The sequence below is a fragment of the Galeopterus variegatus genome, unplaced genomic scaffold (genome assembly GCF_000696425.1).
Source record: "Galeopterus variegatus unplaced genomic scaffold, G_variegatus-3.0.2 Scaffold1631, whole genome shotgun sequence".
Taxonomy (NCBI): domain Eukaryota; kingdom Metazoa; phylum Chordata; class Mammalia; order Dermoptera; family Cynocephalidae; genus Galeopterus; species Galeopterus variegatus.
Window position 1 is genome coordinate 351,040 of NW_007727742.1, and position 23,977 is coordinate 375,016.

Consider the following 23,977-nt stretch of genomic DNA (forward strand, 5'->3'; position numbering starts at 1 on the left):
GATCGCAACCCTCAGTGTTGCCCCCGTACCGGACCGGGGACCGGCAACGGAATCGCAACCCCTGGCGCTGCTCCCACGCCTCGCTCAACCAATGAGCGGGAACCGGTCCGTATGTGGGATCCAAACCCTCGGGCAGGAGCGCCGCCGCACTTCCCAAGCGGCGCACTATCCAGTGCGCCACCGGGCCGGCCCTAGAGATACACCTTTTGAGGGTCCAATATAGTTTTTTGCTGTGAGAATGTCATGATGCCGTTAAAACAAAAGAATATGACCTTGTTCAATTTTTAAATTTTTTTAAATTTTATTTTTTTAATTCGCACATTGTAATTCCAAGGAATATGATCTTTTAAGACACTGTTTGATTTTATGCGTGTTTATAGTATTTTGTTAATGGAATAGCTTTTCCAAGAAATTCTGGAACATATTTGCTTATATGATGCTTCACATTTATAGATTTAAAAAGTATTAATTCTCAGTAAAATCCAGGAAAAATGCTAAGAAGGTCCAGTCATCTTCATGTTGTGAATGAGATAGCTGAGATTTACACAGTTTAGGAACTGGTCACATAGCTAGGAATTTGGTAAATCAGAGACTAGATATACGATCCTAAAACTCTCCTTTTGGTGCTTTCACTGTTTTATAATTTTTTAGTTTTTTACTTCAAGCTTTTAAAAATAAAGATTTTTAAATTCAGTTTTCATTTTGAGATGAAAAATGAGAAAACTTAAAATTTTGAAATAAAAAAAAATTGGTCATTGCCCAATAACCAATTAGGTCTACACCTTTGCATTCTTCTAGCCCTTTAGAATCAATCAGTAAGTCTTTTTTCTGCAAAGGGTATCCTGAAACATATAAGTTCCAAATACTGATCACTGAAAGTTAGGAAGAAAAGTAAAGGAAACTACTTTAAAATAAATTTGCTTTATCCTTTAAGTAAACTTTCCCTAACCTTAGCTCCCCTTTTGTTATTTTAGCAAAGATCAATGTTAATATATTTTACTATTTTACTATAAATGTAATGGTAAATTTTAACAGAATTCAGAGTTAAATGGCAGTTTCTGAATCTGGAAGAAAGTGATATTGGTTGCACACACCATAAGTATTATTTACCATGGAGAAATTCAACTCAATTTTTATTTGCTGTTTCACAGAAAACAATAATCCTTCATATTTTATAGTGCCATTTGGGTTACAAAAATATCAATGGCTCTTTGTTGGACAAGCTATAATCTCAGGAAGAAATGGAGGTGAGCTTTGATTTCAGTGGCCTCTGCTCTGAATTTAATAAACACACACACACACACACACACACACACACACACACACACACACACACACACACACATATATACGTACATAAATACATACATGTATATAATTTTGGCAACTGGCCAGTAAAGGGATCTTAGATGTTGGTATTACCAGCATCACACTCTAACCAACTGAGCTATCCAGCCAGCCCTGAATTATAATTTTCAGTGGGCCACTTTTTGGCATCCTGTGGCACTAGTCCCATCTCATTTTAACAGGGAAAATAATGCCTTTCCCTGCATAGTTCAGAAGGAGCTTTTGAAGTGCTTTTTCAAAAGCTATAGAAATCTATGATATTTGTAGTCAGTGTTCAACTGTGAACTTAAACTCACCTCCTATCACACTGCTAGGTGTGATAATATTTCTCATTCTGTTACAACAGAGTAATGTCACACTTGGCACTTTTACTGTCCTTTTCCTAGAATATCCCCAAAGTGCTTTCTGAGAGTGTTAGCTGCTATTTGGCTCATTTTTCTGCACCAGAGAGAACAGAAACACAGCAGGCACCAAGAGGAGATTTAGTGTGCAGTAGGTCATTCCGAAAGGCAGTGAGTAAAATTTGGTATTCCCTGACTCCTGCTTTTGTACTTTTGCTACATTGGGTCGGGAGGTCCTTAAAGCCATGCTTAGGTATCATTTCTTTTTATCCATTTCTGTTCCCTGATCATTGGGCATGAACCTGTATCATTTATCCAGGCCAATAGCAATGCTTGTGGAAAATAGTGCCACTGAAGAAAACAGGACAGGAGATAAATTATGGTTTAAGTTAGGGCTGGCATCTGGTTGGAATTAGGACAAAAATTAATTTACCACTGCCTAGGCACTATAAACCAAGGTATCTTGGCAGGCCTTGGCACCACAACTGCACGATTGCTAGAGAAGAAGGGAAAAAATGGAGTCACAGTCACTAAGACAGTGAGCAGCCACTTCCAACCTGGTAATAGTTATATGAGCACTGGTATGCTGTAATATCATTTATCTTCTGATTCCTTGTTCCACGTTGCCTCCCACTTGAGGCCAAGAACATTACAGCTGTGCCAAGGAGTGGATGGAAAAATAGCCTTATTATTAACCTAAGTTGAAAACATAATGGCTTTTTGAATGTCTTCATTCACAGATGCAGTCACACAAAATATTAATACTTTTTCTTGAACATGGCAGAACAGAGTCTTCATTTGTCCACCTCCTTTGTCCACGTCTATGGTAAAAGAGCACTTCGTGGGAAAAAATTAGCTCCTTGAGAATTACTTAATCCTTTACATTTGCATATAGTCTGAATTCATAATTGGACTATTTTTATTGGATAGCAAATGTATTATCCTATAAATCCATGAATATGTAAGTTAGAATCATTTAGACCAACCATGCCACAGTAACCCTATGAAGCAAGTGAGCAGAGTCAGCTTTTCAGAGGAAGAAAATGAAGATGTGGGGAATAACTTGCTGAAAGCTACTTAGCTTCTGCTATGGTGGGTCTGAGTTTTTTAAACTAGAGACTTTAGATACCCTGTTTGATAATAACTTACATTTGTATAGAATTCATCTACTAATAGGGCATTTTCACATCACTGTCTCATTTATTCCCTGTGTTGGCCTAGTGAATAAGTGAGGTGGGGATTAGCATCTTTGTTTTACACAGAAAAGGAATCTGTGGTTGAAGGAGGTCAATAACTTAACCCATGCTGAGAGACATGGGACTAAAGCTGCCATCTCTGACTCTTTCAGTTATACCAAAGGGACTGTTGATCCAGGACTCTTCCATTTTTATGTACAACAGCATGTGCAAAAAAGGTTTTGTGGCTTAAGTAGCATCCATTTTCTCAAGTTTCAATTCCCATAAAATAAGCAGATACAGGGTAGCAAATAGCCTTATCAAATGTCACTGGGGGAAAAGAAAACAAAAGTCATTTTCTGTACTCTCCAGAATACAATTTAGTGTCCAGGTTGCCTAATACCTCCAGTGAAAGCAGCAGTATTTATTAGTCATCTCTCAATGAGCCCCTTTTCTGTTCAACAGTACACAGTGGAAGTAACACAGACCGTCCTCTGGGCTTCCTTACTTGATGCACTGAATAGAAACTCACTTCTGTTTGACTTGCACAGTCAGTGGCGGGGGGGCGGGGGCGGGGGGGGAAGCAGCTCTCATATCTTTATTCCCAAACAGGTATCTGATATTTAGGGCTTGTGAGCAATCTCTGTTGCATTTCCTGCATGTTTAGTTTATTGGTATATATTTACTGCTGATTTTAATTCATTTCTTTTTAAGGACGCTTCTGTACCTTTTTGATGCTGACAGTTTATTTCTTTGTGTTTTTCTGTTATTACCCTTTTAAAAGTGTATTTTTGTGGCAGCTCAAGGCTGTTGCAAAATACTATATTTTTCAATGTGGAAGTTGGATTGCAACTTACAGTAACTGTCAGTTGGTAACCAGACCCCCCATATAACTATGTCAACATTTACCAGTGATTTATTGCTTTAAATTGGAATCAGCTGATATGTGGTTCCACAGTTTTTAACTCTGCCAGGTTAAGCTGGAACCTGCTGGTACACATGAAATAGTTGTTTTATCTGCTGTTCTAAGACTGATGAAATGTTTAAAAGAAGGCTGTGTAATCAGTTTGTTATCTCCTGGTGTTCCAGCTTATTCTATTCTGTGTGGCAGAGTACAATCTCAAAAATAATTATTCTGCTGTAGTTAACGTGGGAACCAAATGCATTGACTGATAAAAGCTGCATTTAGCAAGCCCTTTCCTGAATTGGATAGTTCTGTTTTGTTATCTTCTTAGAGGGAAACATGAATTGTGATGGTTAGACCTCCTAGGAGTCTGGAAGCTTAGGGCAAGACCTAGGAGACAGAGCACTTAGTCTATTACCAGTGTCTTTTTTTACCTTTGATCTTTGTTTTTAGATAAACTTAATTAGAATAGATTTTCATTCATTCATCTAAACATAGGTAGACCCCTTGAAAATATGGATGTGATACTTAAGAGTTTTCTTTTGCTCTGAAAGCAAACAAAATTGTAGTATGTCTTACAGAATGTAGATTTTTTTTAAAATCTAAACCAGTATCCATTTTTTAACAAGCTGCTTTTATAGCCAGCTTTTGAACAAACCTGAATTTTTTTTTAAACTATGTAGTTTCTAAGGATAATTATTTCTGTTTACAAAAATGTTAGTGGTGATCCATAGACTGTAATTGATGTTTCGAGGAAGACCCAACACTCAAAGTCTTTTATATAAAGTTCTGCCAACTAGATTGCACAGCTTGTCTTCAAACTGTAATTAAAACATAAGGTTTTTTTTCCCTTTAACATTTATTTGTACATATCTGTGGGGTACAGTTTGTTTCAGTACATGCATATATGGTACATTGATTCACCTAGGGTATATAACGTAGCTTTGTACCCATTAATCAACCACTTCCCCTCCCTTCTGCCCCCATTCCCCTCCCGGCCTCTGATAACCACTATTCTACTCTCAACCACTAGGAGAACCACTTTTTTAAAAACTTCATATATGAATGAGAGCATGCAGTTTGTTGATCTGAGCCTGCCTTACTTAATATGATGGTCTTCAATTCCATGAACGTAGAACATGAGTTTTTGAGATAATAGTGTAAAAATACAATGTATAATAGTAAAATACAGTGAAATGTATTGGGGAACAATTCTCATCTTGTGGACCAAGAGTGGTTACCTGTCTGTAGAACATGAGTTTTTGAGATAATAGTGTAAAAATACAATGTATAATAGTGAAATACAGTGAAATGTATTGGGGAACAATTCTCATCTTGTGGACCAAGAGTGGTTACCTGTCAGGTAACCAGGGATACCTTATAGGCTGGGGATTGTAGAAGCTGAGAATAGGCTGATGTACAGTTGTTGACTATTTTTTACAGAGGAGAGATCATTGAGGAAGAATTGAATAGTTTTATTAGAACTCAAGATTATGACCTCTGGCACCGACATCTTTAACTGGAGACTAGTTAGAAGCTATTTGGTTAAGAAGGTGGTACAAGATGTTTCTCCCTGTTTCTGTGATGTTTTCTTCCTCTCCCTGAATCAGTTGCTAGTCATTTCTTGGCTCCTTTTTCTTTCCCTCTAGAATATATAGCTAATCGCTTCTAAACAAACTCAACCCTCTAGCCAGACACTTCTTTCTGTCATTATGTGAGCGTGGTCCCTGCTTACTACTGCTACCTGACCAGAACTGCCAAAAGTAGATGTCAAGCTTGCGAACAGAGAAGGCCTATATGTCATGGACTTTCTAGAGCTTGCATTAGATGAATCTGGCCTAGAAATGGGGATGGATACTGGATACATGTTGTCCTCCCCCCACACACCTTTCTGAGTACGCTTTCTCTTGAGAAACACAGTCAATTACACGGAGTTCATTGCTAGTCACAGTTTAGAGCAGGCTCTCCAGACTCCACTCGGCTTGTCTGTTATGAGGAAAAAGCCATCAATATTTTAAAAGCTGCTGACAGGCATGAAGTTAGCCTTGATGGCTAGAAATTTAGAATTTTTTTTTATTCTCCACAAAATCTAGTTATTGCTTCTGTAAAGCAGCAATACTGAGGGAAGGCTTAGCATAGAACAAAGGATGCGGTGAAGATTAATGAGATAAAACCAGTCAGTGTCTTGAAGCTTCAGATAACCTGGAAGTGTTCTAATTGGAGGCCTGAATTTCTCGCCTGGGAGCTCTCCAGAGCATTCAGCACCCAGATATGCTCCAGCACTGGTGTCACAAAACTGGGTCATGGGAATATGCTCCAGAGAATATATATTAGGACAAATCTTCCAGGGACAGATTTTGACAGGTCTTCCAGGTTTCTAGTTGTGGTTGAGAATGAGTGATATTAAAATTCACCAAACATTCCAGATATCACCTTAGTGGTAAGAGAAAAGGTTCAAGGTTCAGGGGAGTATATTAACTCTTTGGGACCACTAAAGAAGTTTTACAAATAGATTTCAAGAAGCAATTGGCCTATGTGATTTCCAATATGCCTACAAAATTTTGGGGTTTGCATTCACATTTATATGTAGGTATCTCTCTTATGTTCAACCTCACCTTTACATTCATTCCAAACGTTAATTTTTCTTTGTTCCTACATCAAAGTCCTAATAGGGTAAGAGCATCTATCTAACAAAGATACTTTGTATCTTTTACATTATTTACATTTACATGAAATCCCAACCAAGGGCCGGGGGTGGTAAAAGAGAGGTAAGTTTATTAAATTTACTACCAGTTCTCTAGATTTTCATAGCATACCCCTTGATATTTCTTATACTCTTTTGTATATGGGCATGTGCTTATTTTCATGAATACTTTGGAAGATTTAAAACAATTACAGAGTTTTAAATCTTAACTAGATACCTAGATACCAAAAGATCTTAACTCCACTTACTAACTCGCAGCTTACCCTAGGAAAATGGTACAGGATACTGCCTCTTTCCTTTGCCATGCTGGCCCAGACACCCTGAGACATCTCTAGGTCAGACTTCTGTACCTCTCTGCGCCAGCCTGCTTATCTGGACCCCAGAGTCATTTGAAACTGCTGCAGGCTAGAGAAGTGGTAGAGGAAATGGGGATAAGCCTGAAGTATTGGATCAGCACTTTGAGAAGTGCTAACAAAGGAAGGGAGAAAAGGTTGAAAAAGAAGGCAGAAATTAACTGTTGTGTTTATTTGTGGGCTAAATCTAGCCATGTAAGTTTTTTCCTCTGTGAGAAAATGAAATTTAAGAATTGTTCATCAGTAATGATGAAATTGTTAGATATGTCTGTCAGGAAGTAAGTCCTCCTCTCAGTCTGATCAATTTTACCAAGTGGTTTGTTCAGAAAGTGGGTGTTCTCATAAAGAAACTATAAATACATGTTTAAATGTGTCACTTGCTTTATCCACCTGACTTCTCTAGAGCCGTTCACCATCTTCTAATTTTCTGAAACCAAACTTTAGAACATACTAACTTTGATCCTTCTGGAATGTTTTTGATATGGCCATCTTCAGTATCCTCTGAAAATGTGCGGGAGGTGCAAGGCAGAGACAGCCCTGACATGCTCATTGTAGTCTTTGTTTCAATTATGTTTTTGTTGTGTTTTTTTCACCACTGGGTATTGTAGTGATCAAGATTGGCTAAACTATAACAAATACACCCCAAAATACATTTGGACTTAAAACTCAGTAGAAGTTTGTTTTTTGCTCATGTTGAGAATCCTTTATGGGCGTTCTTGGTTGGTGGGTGGCTCTCCTCCACGTGATAATGTAGGGATCCAGCCTTCTTCATTTTATGGCTCTGTCATTGCTGGGGGCTTTTTGTTTTTTCCATCTGCATTCATCCAGAAGAAAAGGAAAGTAAAAAAGTATGGAGGAGTCACATCTGTTCTATTCAAAGTCCTGGCCCTGAAGCAGCAAATGTCACTTCCTCTCACATTCCCTTGGAATATGTATAATCACATGGCAGGAGACTAGCAAGTGGGGTTTCACCGTGTGCTCTGCTACAATTCTGGCACTGTGGAAAGAGAGAATGGATTTCTATAGACAGCTGGTAATCTCTGTCACAGGTGTCCTTTGTTGTATAATTTCCCAGACTTCCTAGAGGATCTGGGGGACACTGTCATACAGATTACCAGGCCTTTCCCCTGAAAAGCCTGAGCTGATAGACCTGGTGGTTCCAGTTATTTTATTACCTTCAGGAACGTTTGAGAAACACTGTTTTAGGAAGTAGATTATAGAAAGGTATTTTGTGTATTTGTTGCAGTCTTCTGCTGAGAATCCTATGTTATAAGGAATTTTGGCAATCTAAATGGGTGAAACATAACTCCTGACACCCTTAACTATCTTCTGTCTTAGAATTTGGCCTTATTATATAGACAAGATTATACTGTGACTGTACCATGTAACACTAATACATCTGTTTCAGCCTGCATTTTTCTTGAATTAGCTGATTGTTTCATTTAGCTGACCAAGCTTACCAGTCATTTTGACATATGGTGATTTTATGGTTCAGATCAAATCCTCGGCATATATCACCTTTTGACAGCTCTTTATACATGTAGGTCAGTGTATAAGATTGACTAGTAATGAAATCTCAGGGTTTTCCCTCCCTCCTGTCTTAATATTGAATCATTCTGAAACCTACCATCATGGAAATTAAAAGCATAAATATCTTGGGCAAACAGTCGTTGAATTATTTATTAGTGACCACAAATTAGTTATCTCAAAAATGAAGGATGGAAAACTTGTCCATCCATCCTTCCAAATATGCCAGAAGAATGACACATATGTGGAGTGTCTGCTTGGTGAGATTTTCACAGCAAATTTGGATTCTAGACTGCCTTCTCCACACTATCCAGCAGTCACGTGGGCCTCGTCTCTTTCAACAAATTGGAATGTGCTCAAGGAATTCAAACCAACTTTGATGTTAGCCTAAGACAATTATGTTCAGGAAGATAAGTCATCTTCTTACTAACATCAAAAGTATTCCAGGACCTATTAAGAAGATGTTTGGAATATCCACTTTTTGCATTGCCTCAGCTATTGATCTTCTTGTTATAAAATATAATTTAGGACTGTAGGACCCTTAGTGGTGGGAGAAAATCTCTTTTACCTACAAAGAGTATTATTATCATTTGTTATCTGCACAATTAGGAGCAATAGAGTACAGCAGAGCCTTGATCATATAAATGATCTTTGTTGCCTAGAGCTTTTTAACTCATTGCAGAGTGTTTTACAACATGCCTTTCTTCCCACCCCATCTTCATAACCATGTGTGTTTGTTTGATATCCAAACAAACGGTGACCCAAGTCCGAAAGGGCTAGAAGACTTAGAAATTCATCTTCATTTAGTCACCTACGGAAGAAATAGGAGCCTGTGGGATATTTCTTTTCTCTTTTTTCTAAAGAGTTGTTAGAAGAATAAGTGTCATTGGCGCAATGATTGGCAAAAATGGAAGTTTTTAGATCAAATACTACTTCTGTGTACGGGAGGCACGAGGAAGGTTGATCTATGGCATGTTCTTCTTAGGATGAAACCCAGCGGCTGCCAATCTGTGTGTGGCATGTAGACTTTTCTGTAATCCTGAAATCAAGGAAATATTTCTGGAAGTTTTTAGATCAAATACTACTTCTGTGTACGGGAGGCACGAGGAAGGTTGATCTATGGCATGTTCTTCTTAGGATGAAACCCAGTGGCTGCCAATCTGTGTGTGGCATGTAGACTTTTCTGTAATCCTGAAATCAAGGAAATATTTCACTTTTCCCTCTGAGGTGTTCTAGGGAGAGATTTTATGGCAAAGATGAATTTTCTTTCTAACTGCTAACAAATGAGCAGTTAACTGCAGCTAAATTTCAGGCACATCAAGTGCAGGGACTGTGTATTATATTTTTCTTATATCCATAATCAGTTATACTTATTTAATTTCCTGAAAAATGGAAAGCCATGCTCACTATATCTCTGGTTAGAGGTTTAGAGCAATGAAAAAGCAGGGCAGTCTTTGGCAAGAGTAAGTCTACCCAACTGGAACTGGGCCCAGGCTTTGTCACTAACCAGGGAGTTGACTCTGTCAAGATACCACCTCTTTGTGCCTCCTTTTCTTTAACTAGAAATAAAAACTAACCTAGATAGTTGCCAAGATCACTTTTCTCTCTTCAGTCCAGCATTTAAAGTTGATCACAGTCAAATTAGGACCAGCCCTTGTCAAAATTACAATATGACTAAAGTTTGTCACTTTCTCCACAGCCACCTCATTTGATTGGGGTCATTTTTCCTCTTTCATGGTACTACCTCATGCCCCAGCACCTGTATTCTCACTGTATACACTCTTATCAAAGTCATAGGTTTATTTACACTAGAGTATAAATCATTGGGAAAATAGGTTACATTGTTTGTTTCTTCTGAGAAATTTTTATTTTAATATGAATCTCAGCTTCAAACTAAAAGGATGAAGCTCAAAGGAGGAGAGGAAAGACTGGGAGAGAAGACAAAAGAGGAGGGTATCTGCAGTGTTTGCCTGTGACAGCTCTGGTTTTCATCTGTGGTCCCAGGATTATTATTAACATTCTCCCCTCCATCTTCAATGTGCCATCACTTGGATGATGAATTATTTGATCACCCTAGATACAGAGAAAGGCTCTGTGGTGCCCCTAAAATTATATCATACAGTATACAGAAGAAAAGAAGCCAACCTTTATATGATGTTTTCCGTGCACCAGATTCTGGGGTTAGCACCATTTATACATTATCTTACTAAATGGATTAAACAAAATCAATCTTACCTAACCATTAAACCATACCTATCTTAGGCCAGAAATTGGTAAACTAAACCGGAATCATTTCTTGGAAAATGGGCTAAAGAGTGTTGTGTAGACTGTTTTTACTACTATTAGAACCTCGAATCAGAAAGGCTGGTGGAACACAAAGTCTAAAAGAAAACCCTGTTCCTACAGGGTGAGCAGATGGGAAAAGGCCCTAAGGAGAGCCAGTCCCTCAGTATTTAATAGGAACCTAGATGCTTAGCACCATACTATGCCCTGAGTGGGGATGGCAGGGAGGGGTGGGGAGACAAGGACGTCTAAAGACATGGTAGCCACCCTCAAAGAACTATGATGATTGTTAGGGTGGCATGAGAATAAAGAAACAGCAGAGCCACAGTGAAGACAGTGGTTTATCAGGCACTGAGTGATCTTTTCCTGCATCGTATCATGTGTGGTGGGGACTCTCAAAATGAAATCCAGCCACTGGGAACCCCTTTGTCTGAGGGGTGCTTATCACACTGGATGGTCCATGCCCCAGTCTTCCACCTGATATCTTCCTTCTTTTCCTCCCCTGATCCTAGATGTAGTGGCATGAGAATAAAGAAACAGCAGAGCCACAGTGAAGACAGCGGTTTATCAGGCACTGAGTGATCTTTTCCTGCATCGTATCATGTGTGGTGGGGACTCTCAGAATGAAATCCAGCCACTGGGAACCCCTTTGTCTGAGGGGTGCTTATCACACTGGGTGGTCCATGCCCCAGTCTTCCACCTGATATCTTCCTTCTTTTCCTCCCCTGATCCTAGATGTTTAGGATACCACATCTTCATGCAAAGCCCAATGTTGCTGGGTTGTTGTTTTTTTCTTTTTCTATTGTTGCTGAAATAAAGGGAAGTAACAAATCTGTGGTTAAACTCCTTTTATAGTAATGAAACCCAGGTGCGCTCATTAGACAGCAACAGGTTTTATTTCACATATAGGAAATTTTTGCCTCTTGGGGGCATAACATAGAGTGTACAGTTTGGGAAAGTTTTGTTGTACCCTGAATAGGAAAGTCATCAAAATGATTCCATTAAAATTGACTGACTATTTAGAGGCCGTGTAAATGGATGTTCAGAGTATTCAAAGGCCATGCAAATGGGAGAACTTGGCTGCTTCCAAGTAATTACTTCAGAAAGCAAGACAACAAAATCAATTCTAAACCCTATTAAAGGATTCGTGGTCATCACTTAGAAAAGAGCCTCACGTGCCCTCCCTTCCATCCAGAGACCAACTGGGAGCACCTCCATGTGTGGCATGCGTGTTGATGCTATCTTTCTGTAGCTGTTTAATTTGTCATAAAATCAGGGTAATGCTGCCTGTGCCTTAATTACCTGCCTCTAACAGAACCTGTGGAGGGTCTGTTTGGGCTCAGGCTTATGGAGAAATATGATCAATTTAAGATACATAATAACCTCTAACATTTATTATGCACTTTTATGTGTAGGCCAGAAGCTGTGTTATACATTTTATAAATTATCTCATTTAATATAATAAGCCTGTGTAATATCTGCTATTACTAACCCCATGTCATAAATAAGAAAGAGGTGTAAAGAGGTGAAGTCATTTTTCAAATACCCGGTCAGTCTGAGATAATAAGACATGACTAGCCTAGACTTACTGTAGAGATTATGAATGAAGCAAGAGAGAAATATCCAGTATCACTTAGAAAACTCATTATATCTGTCATGAGAACACAAGGACCAATTTATACTTAGCTCCAAAAGTGAATTTTTTGTATGATTTCCACTGTTCCAAGCAGTACGGAAAAATATCTCCCTCCCTCTTCTACATGCACATGAAATGTGGCTTAGTTATGGTTGCAGTGGGCTGGAGGCAGTTATAATGGTCATAAATATTAGCTCTACAGAGTTATATACCACAAGAAAAAATCTAAGATAAGGACAAATCTTTTCTTGAGCCTAACATTCTGATTCTATTGTAGCCAAAGGGTTTGTCTCTCCATTTTGCTTTGACTGTAAAGACCAGAATGAGGAAGTAGATAACTTCCTCATTCCAATTCCAGAAAAAAAAACCTTATTCTACCCTGGATTGCAAATGCCCCTTTTGAGAGTTCAGGCACACCTATAACAGTAAAAAGTTATAATACTGCTAATATGTGCTGAGATTCAGCTCTGGGCTGTATTTTATTTGGGCTAACAATCACAGATGTGTATTCTGAGTCTAGCAAATACAAGTTGATGCACCACTGAAGCAGGACAATGAAGTTGAGACTTAAGAGATTGTCCTGGAAGCATCTAATAGCCCAGTGTGCTGAACTGAGAATCACAGGAAAATAGATATGATTTTAACCTACTCTCATTGCCACTAGACTCCTAATTATAATGCCATCCTATCCTCAAGAGAATCTTCGCTATGAAATAACCTTATATTAGAAACTTCCTTTTAATGAGGTCTGTCAGTACGATAGAAAGTAAATCCTTTTTAATTGGATTCAAGACAGAACTACCTTATACCACATTTAACCCTGCGAGGCCTTCCTTAGTATACGTGAAGTTATCTTGGTTCAGTCTGCCTGAAGGCATGCTCAGGCCACTTGGCCCTTGCAGAAGGAGCATTGTCGCCATCTCCGCTGGTACCCAGTCTCTACCTCCACCAGGACTCCTGGGAGACTGGCCAGTGAGTTGGGCCATTCACACCAACCTTAAGGAAACTGCCCAGTATGGCCTTCTAGTAGGCTTGTTACGTTTGACCTAAAGTTATTAACTTTTTCTTACCTTTAGAGAAAAATATGGTCTTCCTACAGCTCTATAATTAGTATTTGAAAAATAGAAGATGTAATGAAATCTGTTACCTTATCATCTTTCATCCCAAAGGTCAAATGACGTTTCTGTAACAAAGGAGACTGTTTGCCTTCTTCACACTGTCCCCGTGGCGCTATGAGAAACATGTGCTGGGCCTGTAAACTCACCACTCTGATGCTTAGAGCAGAGCAGGAGAGTTCAGGAAACATCTAAATGCAATGATTGTCCCATCGGGGTAAAAAAAGATGACATTAAAATTCTTCAGATACTTTTACAGCTATTAGACATTCAAAATGGTTTAATGTAAGTGGCTTATTTCAGAGAACCAGGGAAGAGGAAAAAGCAGATTCTAGCAGTTTTGCCCTTGATATCATTTCTATCTTTGTCGTGCTTCAGTTGGTATTTACATAATAATGGGCGAGGAAGTGTTGCAGTACACACATAGCTATGCACATTAGTCCTCAGTTGCTTTCCCAAAAGGCTTGAAAATGCAGTAAATTTAGTCTAGGTAAAAAAAAAAAAAAAGAAACTCTATTTTACTGGCAGAAGATTTAGAGAGTGTGCCTGTCTTCACAGGGACCTGGGAGTAACAGAAGATGGTTCCTCTGGGGGAAGTCCCCAGGGTAGCAAGAAGCTGGCATTAACCTGGATCTTGTGGCCAATGAACAGAAACGTGGCCCTAACGTGTCAGGTGGAGAGTCTGAGCGAAGGTATGGGGTTGCCACTGAGCTCAGTGACATCATGGTTCCCTCCCTGGCTGAAAAGTTGACTCAGATTTGCTGTCTAGGAGTAATCCTGCTGGGGAGGTGATTCAGGGTTGTTGGAAGAGCACTGGATCACTGCTCCAGGCTGCCACAGAAAGAACTGCAGACCCTGCTTTGTCAGCAGAAGTTTCCCAGGGGATTCCCTTGGGATAGCATTTGGTAATCCCAGTGGTGGTGTCCACATAATTCAAGTACTGAAAGGAGAATGGCAACATCATTTCTCTGCTTCCTAGGTAGTGGCCAGATGCTAATGCTTTTTACATCAGGGTGCCAATTATATCAAACTCTATAAAACTAAGCTAATTGGACACAGTTTCAAAAAAAGTTCATTTCTCAGGATGAAGCATTTGTATTGGGTAGCTGCTGTTCTAGCTATGGAAGTCCCACTTTTAGATGGAGGGGGAGGTTTGTCTTAGGTGACTGTTGGAGAGACATTTCAAACAAGAGAGGTTTAGGTTATAAAAAGACATTTTAGGTGGCAGGAAAGGAGTCTGAAGCAGCTGTGAGGATCTTCAGAGTAAGGTGGAACCTATTGGAGGTGGTTCAGGGAGGTTTTCCTTATGATAGGCATTGACCTTGTAGGGTGCTCATTAACCAATAATTATTGGGATGGTTTTGTTTTGCTAGTTACTACTTGTGCAATGGGGCAGCCTGCTAACTTCCTGTGAACTGCCCTTTTCCTTATCTGTAAAATGGGTGGAGGGTTAGGCTGGTAGAGTTACTGCTTGTAAAATTCTGTGCTCCTACAACGGAGCATAGAAACCATGAGAAAGCAATGCCACCTTAAGTTCCTCTATTTTTTTCTTAGTCTTTAGTTTAAAGCAATTAAAGGTTGGGGTGGGGCATTGCAAAACAAACCCCTCTCATCTTACAAGTTCTTCCTTTAGCTAACTAATTTTTGCTTTGCTTGTCACTTTTTTCATACCTCTCATTTCTTTCTCTCAGTTTATGTCATTACAGCTGTCTTGGTTCAGCATCCAAGGGCAGAGGAGCCACAATAAAAAAATTATAAGCAGGAATACATAAATGTGTTGAGCAGCAAGGGAACTGAATTTTAAAGGTGGCTTGTGAAATCAGTAGCGTCACTTGTTAAGCCGTGTCTTGCACCCTGAGGAGCAAGCAATGTGTTGAGGACAAAGTAAAAGGAATAAAAACCTAGGATTGTGGAGGCCACAAGTTAATGATAGTACATCTGATGTGTTTTTTAACTGGCGGCACCAGTTCTTCTGGATGGGTGGACTTTGGGCTGAGGAAAGAGATACATCTATGACTCTCCAGGGTACCAAATTGCTCCAGCATCTTTGTACTTTCTAAGAATGGCATTTTATTATGGTCTTTTGCATCAAGATGCTGAAGGTATACTTACATTTCTAGGCCACAGAAAAATGACTCCTCTTTTTTTTTTTCAAGATCAATGCAAAGTTTTCTTTAAAAATTTAATTCGGGGGATTTTTGATGGGGTTTTTTGAACCTTTAACTGTTTTGTAGAAACTGAAAGTAGGGGGTCTTGGCAGGGGTGAAGCCAATGATTCATAGTCAAAACCGTAGTGTGTCAAAGATGCACTTGAGCATAAAATGTATAACTTTAGATCAACACCTTTGGACTCTGAAAAAAGTATTAAATTCTCTACATAGTGGCTAAGATTAAAGGAGAAAATAGATTATAAGGGGAATCAAGTATGAGTATGTCTTCTTTTGACTTAAACGGGCTTGCATGCTACTGACTTGACAAGAAGCCAAGATCCCAACTGCAATTCGACTTGTGTAAAGCAGGCACCTGCTTTGCTTGCAAATGTGCATACAAAAGAGAGCTTCATTCACAGAAAGGAAAAAATCATAGCAAGTTCATTAATTTAGCCTTCTAGGCCCTTAGTCTCTTGATCTGTCAGCCCCTTAGAATTCAAAGGCAGCCTGTAAAGGAATTTTTGATTCACAACATGATGACTTTGTTGATCCTGAATTCAAATATATCTTGAATTGAATTTGTCTGCCAGGACTATTACTTTGTTTAAAAAAAAAAACAAAGGGGTTCAATCATCAAATGATCATTCTGTGACTGTTTTCAAGTGTTTATTTGCTTAGATTCACAAAACAAAGTAGATTTCATATGTTTAAGATGTCAAATGGCCTTGAAGACATGGACAAGCCCCTGTCTTTACCCTGGGACAGAGTTCACTTAGGGGAGACAGGTGTTCTCATGCACAACACAGTAAGCTCCAAAACTGAAATACTTTTTACCTTACCAGCTTAGCCACAGAATTGTAGGAATCACTTTTCATCTTCTCTCCAGTCCTCAAGTTGTGCAGTTATTTGTATTTCAGAAAATACTCTAGTTTTCCATAAAGAAAATATTACTAAAGAGTAACATCAGATAAAGAAATAGCAATTAGAATTATAACATTTCAAAAAGACCCTTTCTGCCATTCAAGAGAACATTTTACACAGGAGAATTTATCCTTAGTCCAGGCTGGTGGCTACAGGAGAGGCACAAGGAATGTTTGGCTGATAACAGCCATACATGGGCTGGCTCCTGCCATGTAGAGTGTAAATTGTCTGCATGTGATCTGAAATTTCTACCCTGCATCTGAGGATTGACTATTTCAATAATTGAAAACCATTAAAGTCACTGATTTCCTGTCTTTATACCTGGATTCTTTAAAAATAGACACACAGATATAATTTTTTTTAAAAAACTGCCTTGTTGCCCATATTTTAGAGTCAAAGGCTTAAGGAAAACTGTCTTTTTAAAATGGTGTCTCCAGAGCATCAAACCTTAGTTCCATTTCTTTAATGAGTATGGTGTCAGTTTTCTTAAGGGCAGAATTAATTTTAAAATCTGATCTTTGTTATCATCCTTTAGGGCTGTGTCTACACTACCCTCCACACTGAAGAATGTAAATAAATTGCTGTTTGACTCAGGGCAAACTGTGCTATAAACTGGTTATCTCTACATAAGCATTACATTTTTTTTTTTTTTTTTTTTGTCTTTTGTCTTTTTTCCGTGTCCGGCAACGGATCGCAACCCTCAGTGTTGCCCCCGTACCAGACCGGGGACCGGCAATGGGATTGCAATCCTCAGCGTCGCCCCCGCGCCTCGCTCAGCCAGTGAGCGGGAACCGGTCTGTATGTGGGATCCGAACCCTCGGGCGGGAGCGCCGCCGCGCTTCCCAAGCGGCGCACTATCCAGTGCGCCACCGGGCCGGCCCTACATTTTTTTTTTCTGTGAGTATTATTACCAAGAGTTTCCAAGTAAAGATTTTCAAGAGAAACAGCTGTGGTTTGAAAAGATTTGTGATAATCCAGATGGTTTCTTTGAGGATAACTCTACTTGATCATTTAAAATTAAAGTCTTTCAGTAGAGTTGAGTGTTTTCTTTGTGATTTTAAATATACTACTCTGTGTGTTGTGTATGTACATATATACATACATGTGTACGCATGTACCATTGGCCTGCCTTGTCTGGGACTTTATCTTTGGAAACAGCAAAAATCTCATGACAGTGTCACAAATTATCCAGCAATTAAGCTAGCAAAATACCCGAGGGAACTCTTTATGACAGCAGAAACTATTAGTGAAAATATGTAGTCAGACACCAGCTACCCCATTTGGAGTGTGTAGTGCTCAGCTACTGGGAATTGCTACTCTCAACTTTTGAAACATGATAGTGTAATCATATCTCACAATTATAATACTGATTAGATTGCTTTACAAGCTGAACATATGCAACTGTGTTGCTAAACTTACCTATTTCTGGAAATCTGGGTAGTGAAAGGCTCCAAGTCCCCCCGACAGGACGCTGAGGAGGGTGACTCCTTTGTACCGCTCTCCTTCCCTCTGTGCCCAGTGTCTCTTGTTGCTTCCTGACCACCCAAATGCTCACTGTGAGGCCTCACACAGGCCTGCCTTCACAGACAGCACTTTGTACCCCAGGATCTTTCTTCTATACTTTCTCTGTCTCATGTTCCTTTCCTAGGGGCTCTTCTAGATTTTCAAAGCTGAACAGCAGAATTAATTCATAGTGAGATGCTAATGGCAAGTAAGACTTAATGTATTACCCCTCTAAGATATATACAGAATCATCAGAATCCTTTGGTGATCAACCAAAGAGAAGTCATCAGTAGTGGAAGTGTTAGGCTCTGTGCGGACCTGAGACTGGTACTTGGTTCAGAAATCACCTCTCAAGTTTTACCACTGTGCCTAACTTACCTCTGAGTTTGAAAAGTACTGGTAAGGAGTGATAGTAAGGGGTTTATAAACAGACACATGAAGAATAATTTTTTTGTATCCAAAGTCCAAAGCTTTTATGAATATCATTATAATGAATTGTTGAAATTTTTTGAATGAGGGTCACCATAAAGTAACCTAGGCGTGGAACATCATGTTTATCTTCTCCAACTTGGCTGCTGCCACTGACAGAAACTCCTGAATGAGTGATAAAGGTAGCACAAATTGTAAAGTGTAAGTGCTTATTAGACAATGTCAAATGAGCAAAGCAGAAAAATGTGAAGCAGCACAGATTACCAGCAGTGTGCCAAAGCAGCAAGTTGAGATTTGTTAAAGCTCCTGACTCATCCGACTGCATCAGCCTCTGCTGATCCTGAGCCCCTTGGTTGGTCTCTTGTCTTCTTTGACATTGAGCAGGTCCTTTATGTCCACTCCATGGACAGTAGGGAGAGGGGGCTTCCAGGAACAAAGGCTGAAGCCTGAGGGGCTATCCCCTCTGGCACCTGTTGTAACCACTGACCACTGAAGAGCATCTGTGGATATTAGAGATGTTTAACTACCCACCTTACACTGACGTTTGCAACAGAACCTGCAGAAGGAGGGAGGCTGTCCTCTAAATCCAATTGCTGAGCCATCTGGTGTTGCAGCTGACCTGGAAATGAATCCAGTACATTTCAGACCTGAGTTACAGCTGGTGTGGGAAAATCTAAGAGACAGGTGATTCCCTTAACAGGTGTACATTCAGAGAAGGCCAGCAAGAAAGAAAATTTCATCTGTGTTGAGCCTTCATGGATTTTCTGGGATCTGTAGTAGCTCTCTGACCTTGTCATAATAGTTACCATTTTAGGGCAAATAATAATATTTCTCCCTTCCTTCATTGAAATGTTATCTGCAGGTCAATGAATCTCACAGTTTAAGTGAGCATATTAAGTGATATGATAGAGTGATAAAAACAAAAGACTATGGTTGTTAGCTGGGAGACTATTCACAAAAACAACAATCTGTGAAACAGTCTGATTTCTGGAAATGTACAAGCTGAAGTCCCACTGAGGCAAAAACACTAATTGCTGCATCTAAGGTGACCATTTAAATTTGGAGGTATTTATACTGCAAATTTTAAGGTAATTTAACAAACACTTTTTATTAAGTGAATCATTATGCATGCTGAATATAGCGTAAAACTTTTTTAGCCCAATAAAGGTAAAGAGTAATTTTGACTCTCTTATTCTGAATTGAATACTTTGGCTATATGTACACATAATTTTGGGGGGGAGTTGGGGTGGGGGTTTGGGCAGACTTGGTTTTCACTGATTTAGAGGTAATGAAACTAAAGTAACTAAGGTACAGAGAACATAAGATACGTTCCCCTAAGTCATTCAGGAACCAAATGTATACAACCAAAGGAAGATTCTTCGGGTAATATCCCCAGTCTGTCCCAGGCCCCCCACACTTGTACAAGTTGTTCATTGCAGGATGGTACTCAGCTGAGACTGGGAATAGGGATAGAAATCCAGCCTGAGTTCTGCTCACTAAGCCATGGGCTGTGCAGTAAGGAGTTGTGTCCACCTGGAGATGGGACATCATTTTTGAATTCCCACCAAGGTTCCAAGTTTGCTTGCCAAGCATGGCACCTGTGGAGATGAGAGCTATTGGGTTCGGGGCAGATGAGCAGTGAGGGAAGCATATCATCAATGTTATCTAATATATTCTCCTATGTGTTCACTTAAACTAGAGCTTATAAGTCTTTGTTTAAATGGCTATATGGTAAAAGATTTAAAAGCTGTGCATAGTGTGAAGAGGATCTGTGGTGATAAGTCCATGATTTCACCAGACCAGTTGCACAGGCAGAGTGGACCCTGGATGAAATTGGAAAGAGTTTGAGATTTTAGGTATGTCCCCATGTCCTGTTCTGTACATTAGACTCCTCTCTTCATTCCTTTCCCTTCTTCACCTGCCATCTCACACTGCTCAGGTACCACCTTCAAACTTTCTTTCTCAAAAACAAACAAAAATCACTCACCTTCTATTCACTAAGAAGTACTTTGTTCAAGAGGAAAAGCCTTCAAGTAGTCAAATTTACACCAAGATGTAAATAGCTAGGAACAATTAAATATCCCCTTCCTCAAGGGTAGCATTTTAACACCTAAATATCAAATGGACTTCACTTTCTCAGTGGATTCTCAGGAAGTGGGAAATGGTAGGAATTTTGTTTAGATGTCTAAAGCAGGAGAGCTTTATTCATGAGACCACTGTGTGTTGGTCAGTGCTCTTCAAGTTGGCCCAACATATGAAGGCACACTATTCCCTCAGTTTACATCATTTTTGTTCTTTGTTGATTTTGTCTTATCGTGTTTAGTACCACATTTTCAGTTCCCCCATCATTCTGCTGTTCTTTCAGCCCAATCTAAACTTTTCTTTCTTGGCTCCGAGCATGCCCAAACTGGCATTCGCTTCTCATCTCCCAAGTTTACTCCTACTTTTCAGCCAAGCAAACTGCTCCATCCTTAAGTCTTTTTTCTTTCTTTCTTTCTAACGTATCTCACCCCCAAAAGCTACCTGCTTAAAACTATCAAATTCTGCCACTTTTTGAGACTTTGATTACTAGGCAAGGTTGAAGTTCAGAACCTCCCCATTGCTTCCTTATCTGGAAGCAAATCCCATGAGCCAAGGAGAGAGACAGTGGAATTTACTGAGAGTCTGTCTGTCGGAAGCAGTTAGGAGGCATTTCCTGTTTTTCTTTCTATACCAAGACTGCAGAAACATGGTTGGTATTTTTCTTCTTCTAAAAATGATTACAGGGCCAGCCCAGTGGCGCACTGGAGAGTGCGCCGCCTGGGAGCGTGGCGGCGCTCCCACCGAGGGTTTGGATCCTATGTGGAGACTGGTTCCCGCAGTGGAATTTACTGAGAGTCTATCTGTCGGAAGCAGTTAGGAGGCATTTCCTGTTTTTCTTTCTATACCAAGACTGCAGAAACAGAGACAGTGGAATTTACTGAGAGTCTGTCTGTCGGAAGCAGTTAGGAGGCATTTCCTGTTTTTCTTTCTATACCAAGACTGCAGAAACATGGTTGGTATTTTTCTTCTTCTAAAAATGATTACAGGGCCAGCCCAGTGGCGCACTGGAGAGTGCGCCGCCTGGGAGCGTGGCGGCGCTCCCACCGAGGGTTTGGATCCTATGTGGAGACTGGTTCCCGCTCACTGGTTGAGCGCGGTGCGGGCGCAACACCGAGGGTTGTGATCCCGTTGCCGGTCCCCGGTATGGGCGCGACACCGAGGGTTGCGATCCCGTTACCGGTCAGTAAAAAAGACAAAAAAAAGGAAAAAAAAAAAATGATTACAATAGGTTACCAGAAGCTGGGACTTTTCTATTTACAATTATTCCTCGATTTGAAGGAATTCCCATAGCTTTTCTGGAGCTTATGTTATAACAATGAAGCTAATTTAGTGCAAAGTCTACCTTTAAGCAGCATGGGCAAGTGAACTCTGATCAAAGAAGTCAAAAGAGCTGGAGTGAAAAGCTCATTTAAAAATGACCAGTCTCTCCATCTGTCTTAGTCTGTCTGCTGCTATAACAGAATACCACAGACTGAGTAATTTATAATGAACAATTTATTTGGCATGTGGTTCTGGAGGCTGGGAAGTCCGAGATCAAGGCGCTGCATCTGGTAAAAGCCTTCTTACTGCATAATAGCATGACAGAAGGCATTACATGGCAAGGAAGCACATGTGAGACAGAGGAAATCGGGCCAACATCATCCTTTTTATCAGGAGCCCACTCCCTCAGTAATGGCATTAATTCATTCATTAGGGCAGAGCTCTCAGGACCTAATCACCTCTTAAGGGTCCCACCTCTCAGCACTGTTACAATGGCAATTAAATTTCATCATGAGTTTTGGAGGGGACATTCAAACCATAGCACCATCTATGAGTCTTTAAAGAAACTTCAAAATATTCAGTTTCCACCTTCATTCAAATGATATATTTGAAAAGTTTCTGATCCTTGGATGCATGGAGTTTTTTAAATGTCATGGAGCTATGATCATACTCTGTCCGCAAGGTGAAGGTTTTGCATATTTATCTTGGTAGACTCCAACTACCATCAAGTGTAAGACAACAAGGTTCCAAATTTCTTTTGTAAATGAGGAAGAAGTATTTAGATGTCGTTAGGAATGGGTATGAGTGGGATTGTACTTTACTTTCCTCTACTCCTTTGAATGAGTTTTTATTTTGAGAAATCAGAATGCCAGTGTGTGATTCTAAACCTTTGATGGCTTGCAGTGCCAGCACACTGCTCTGCAACTGTGTCATTTTGTTCTCCTCTTTATCTTATTTGCATCGTTCCCCTAAGTAGAACTGATATTGATGCCTAAGTGCTGCGCGTTTCTCTCATGCTACTCTCTGTGCCTGGCATATGAGTACCTCTCAAAGCTCTTCTCTGGCTCCGTGCGTTAGGAGTCTTTAGTAAAGTTGCAGTAAAATACAGTCTTGGAGAGTGCATTGCAGCACTTTTTCCTCAACCCAACTTACAAGAGACAACCCAGATTAAAGACAGCATCTTTTTTCTTTACATTTCTAAAGTTTTTGTTTGCCCTTTTTCTAAGCCTGGTTGTGCTGAGAAACTGTGAGCTGATAGAAAAAAATACTGATTAAATATTTTTCAACAAGTTGAAGAAGGGGTCACCCATTCTTCAGGATGCAGAAGGAATGGTCTGAGGCTGCAACACCATTCGCTTTGGTGGAGGGGTTGGTTGGAAAGAGGGCATATGCTGGTCTGCCTTGGAGGGGCACTCAGCCTAGACTCTCATCAGCTCTTGGAAGTGGGGAGTCAAAAGGCTGCCAGTTGGAATGCCGCAGGCATATTTAAAACATATGCCACAAGTCCCATTAACACCTCATTCACCCTCCCACCACCTCCCACCCTCCTTCCTGAATAGCTGTATTCCAGATAGTTGGTACAGAGTTATGAATTGATCTCCAACATGGGTAAAGCTAATAAATATGATTTAGGATGAAAGGCACTGTGTAAAAGCTTGAGATGTTGTTATTACTGTTCTCATACACTTTATTATTTTTAAATTGTGCATCCTTTTAAGTAGATTATTTGTTCGCCACAGTCTCCGTTATATCTAAGCAAAGCATTCACAGAAATTTCTAAAACCTTTTCATTTCTCTCTGTAGGTTGTTGTTTCGTAACATTTTATACAAGAAAAGCTGCACTTGAGGCCCAGAATGCACTGCACAATATTAAAACTTTACCTGGGGTGAGTCGGTTTACTTTTGTACCAAAATCACTTTATTGCTTGAAAATGGTCCTTTCAACTGAAGGTTCTAGTTATAGGCTCTTAGTGCCAAAAATGACTTTGGTCTTTTGAGGAATGTGTGCTGACCCCTCTGCTCCCTACAGCCGCCAGATCAGCTGGCTGGCCCATAAAGAAGCACTGGTATTAATGCTGACAGGAAGAGCTCTCAAATAGCATGTCCCCTGGTTAGAAAATCAGAGTGACCCCACTGGGTAGCAGCAGCTGCCAAAGGGTATTGGGTGGGCTAAGGTTTTAAAAGGAAAAAAAAAAAAAACCCAACACAAGAGAAGCAAATGGAAAAGGAAAAGCTTTTACTCACCAG

The 23,977-nt window shown here is 39.9% G+C and overlaps 1 protein-coding gene across 2 annotated transcripts in view; it reads left to right on the plus strand.

Annotated features, from left to right (window-relative positions):
* The window catches only part of LOC103594831 (CUGBP Elav-like family member 2), a 296,489-nt gene extending 272,556 nt beyond the window's left edge, over nucleotides 1-23,933 (plus strand). For both annotated transcript variants that reach the window (XM_008578108.1, XM_008578107.1), the window contains exon 3: nucleotides 23,534-23,933. In XM_008578108.1, the coding sequence (XP_008576330.1) occupies nucleotides 23,534-23,727 (194 nt within the window). In that variant the 3' untranslated portion in view covers nucleotides 23,728-23,933. The remainder of the gene's footprint in view (nucleotides 1-23,533) is intronic.
* The last annotated feature ends 44 nt before the right edge of the window (nucleotides 23,934-23,977 follow it).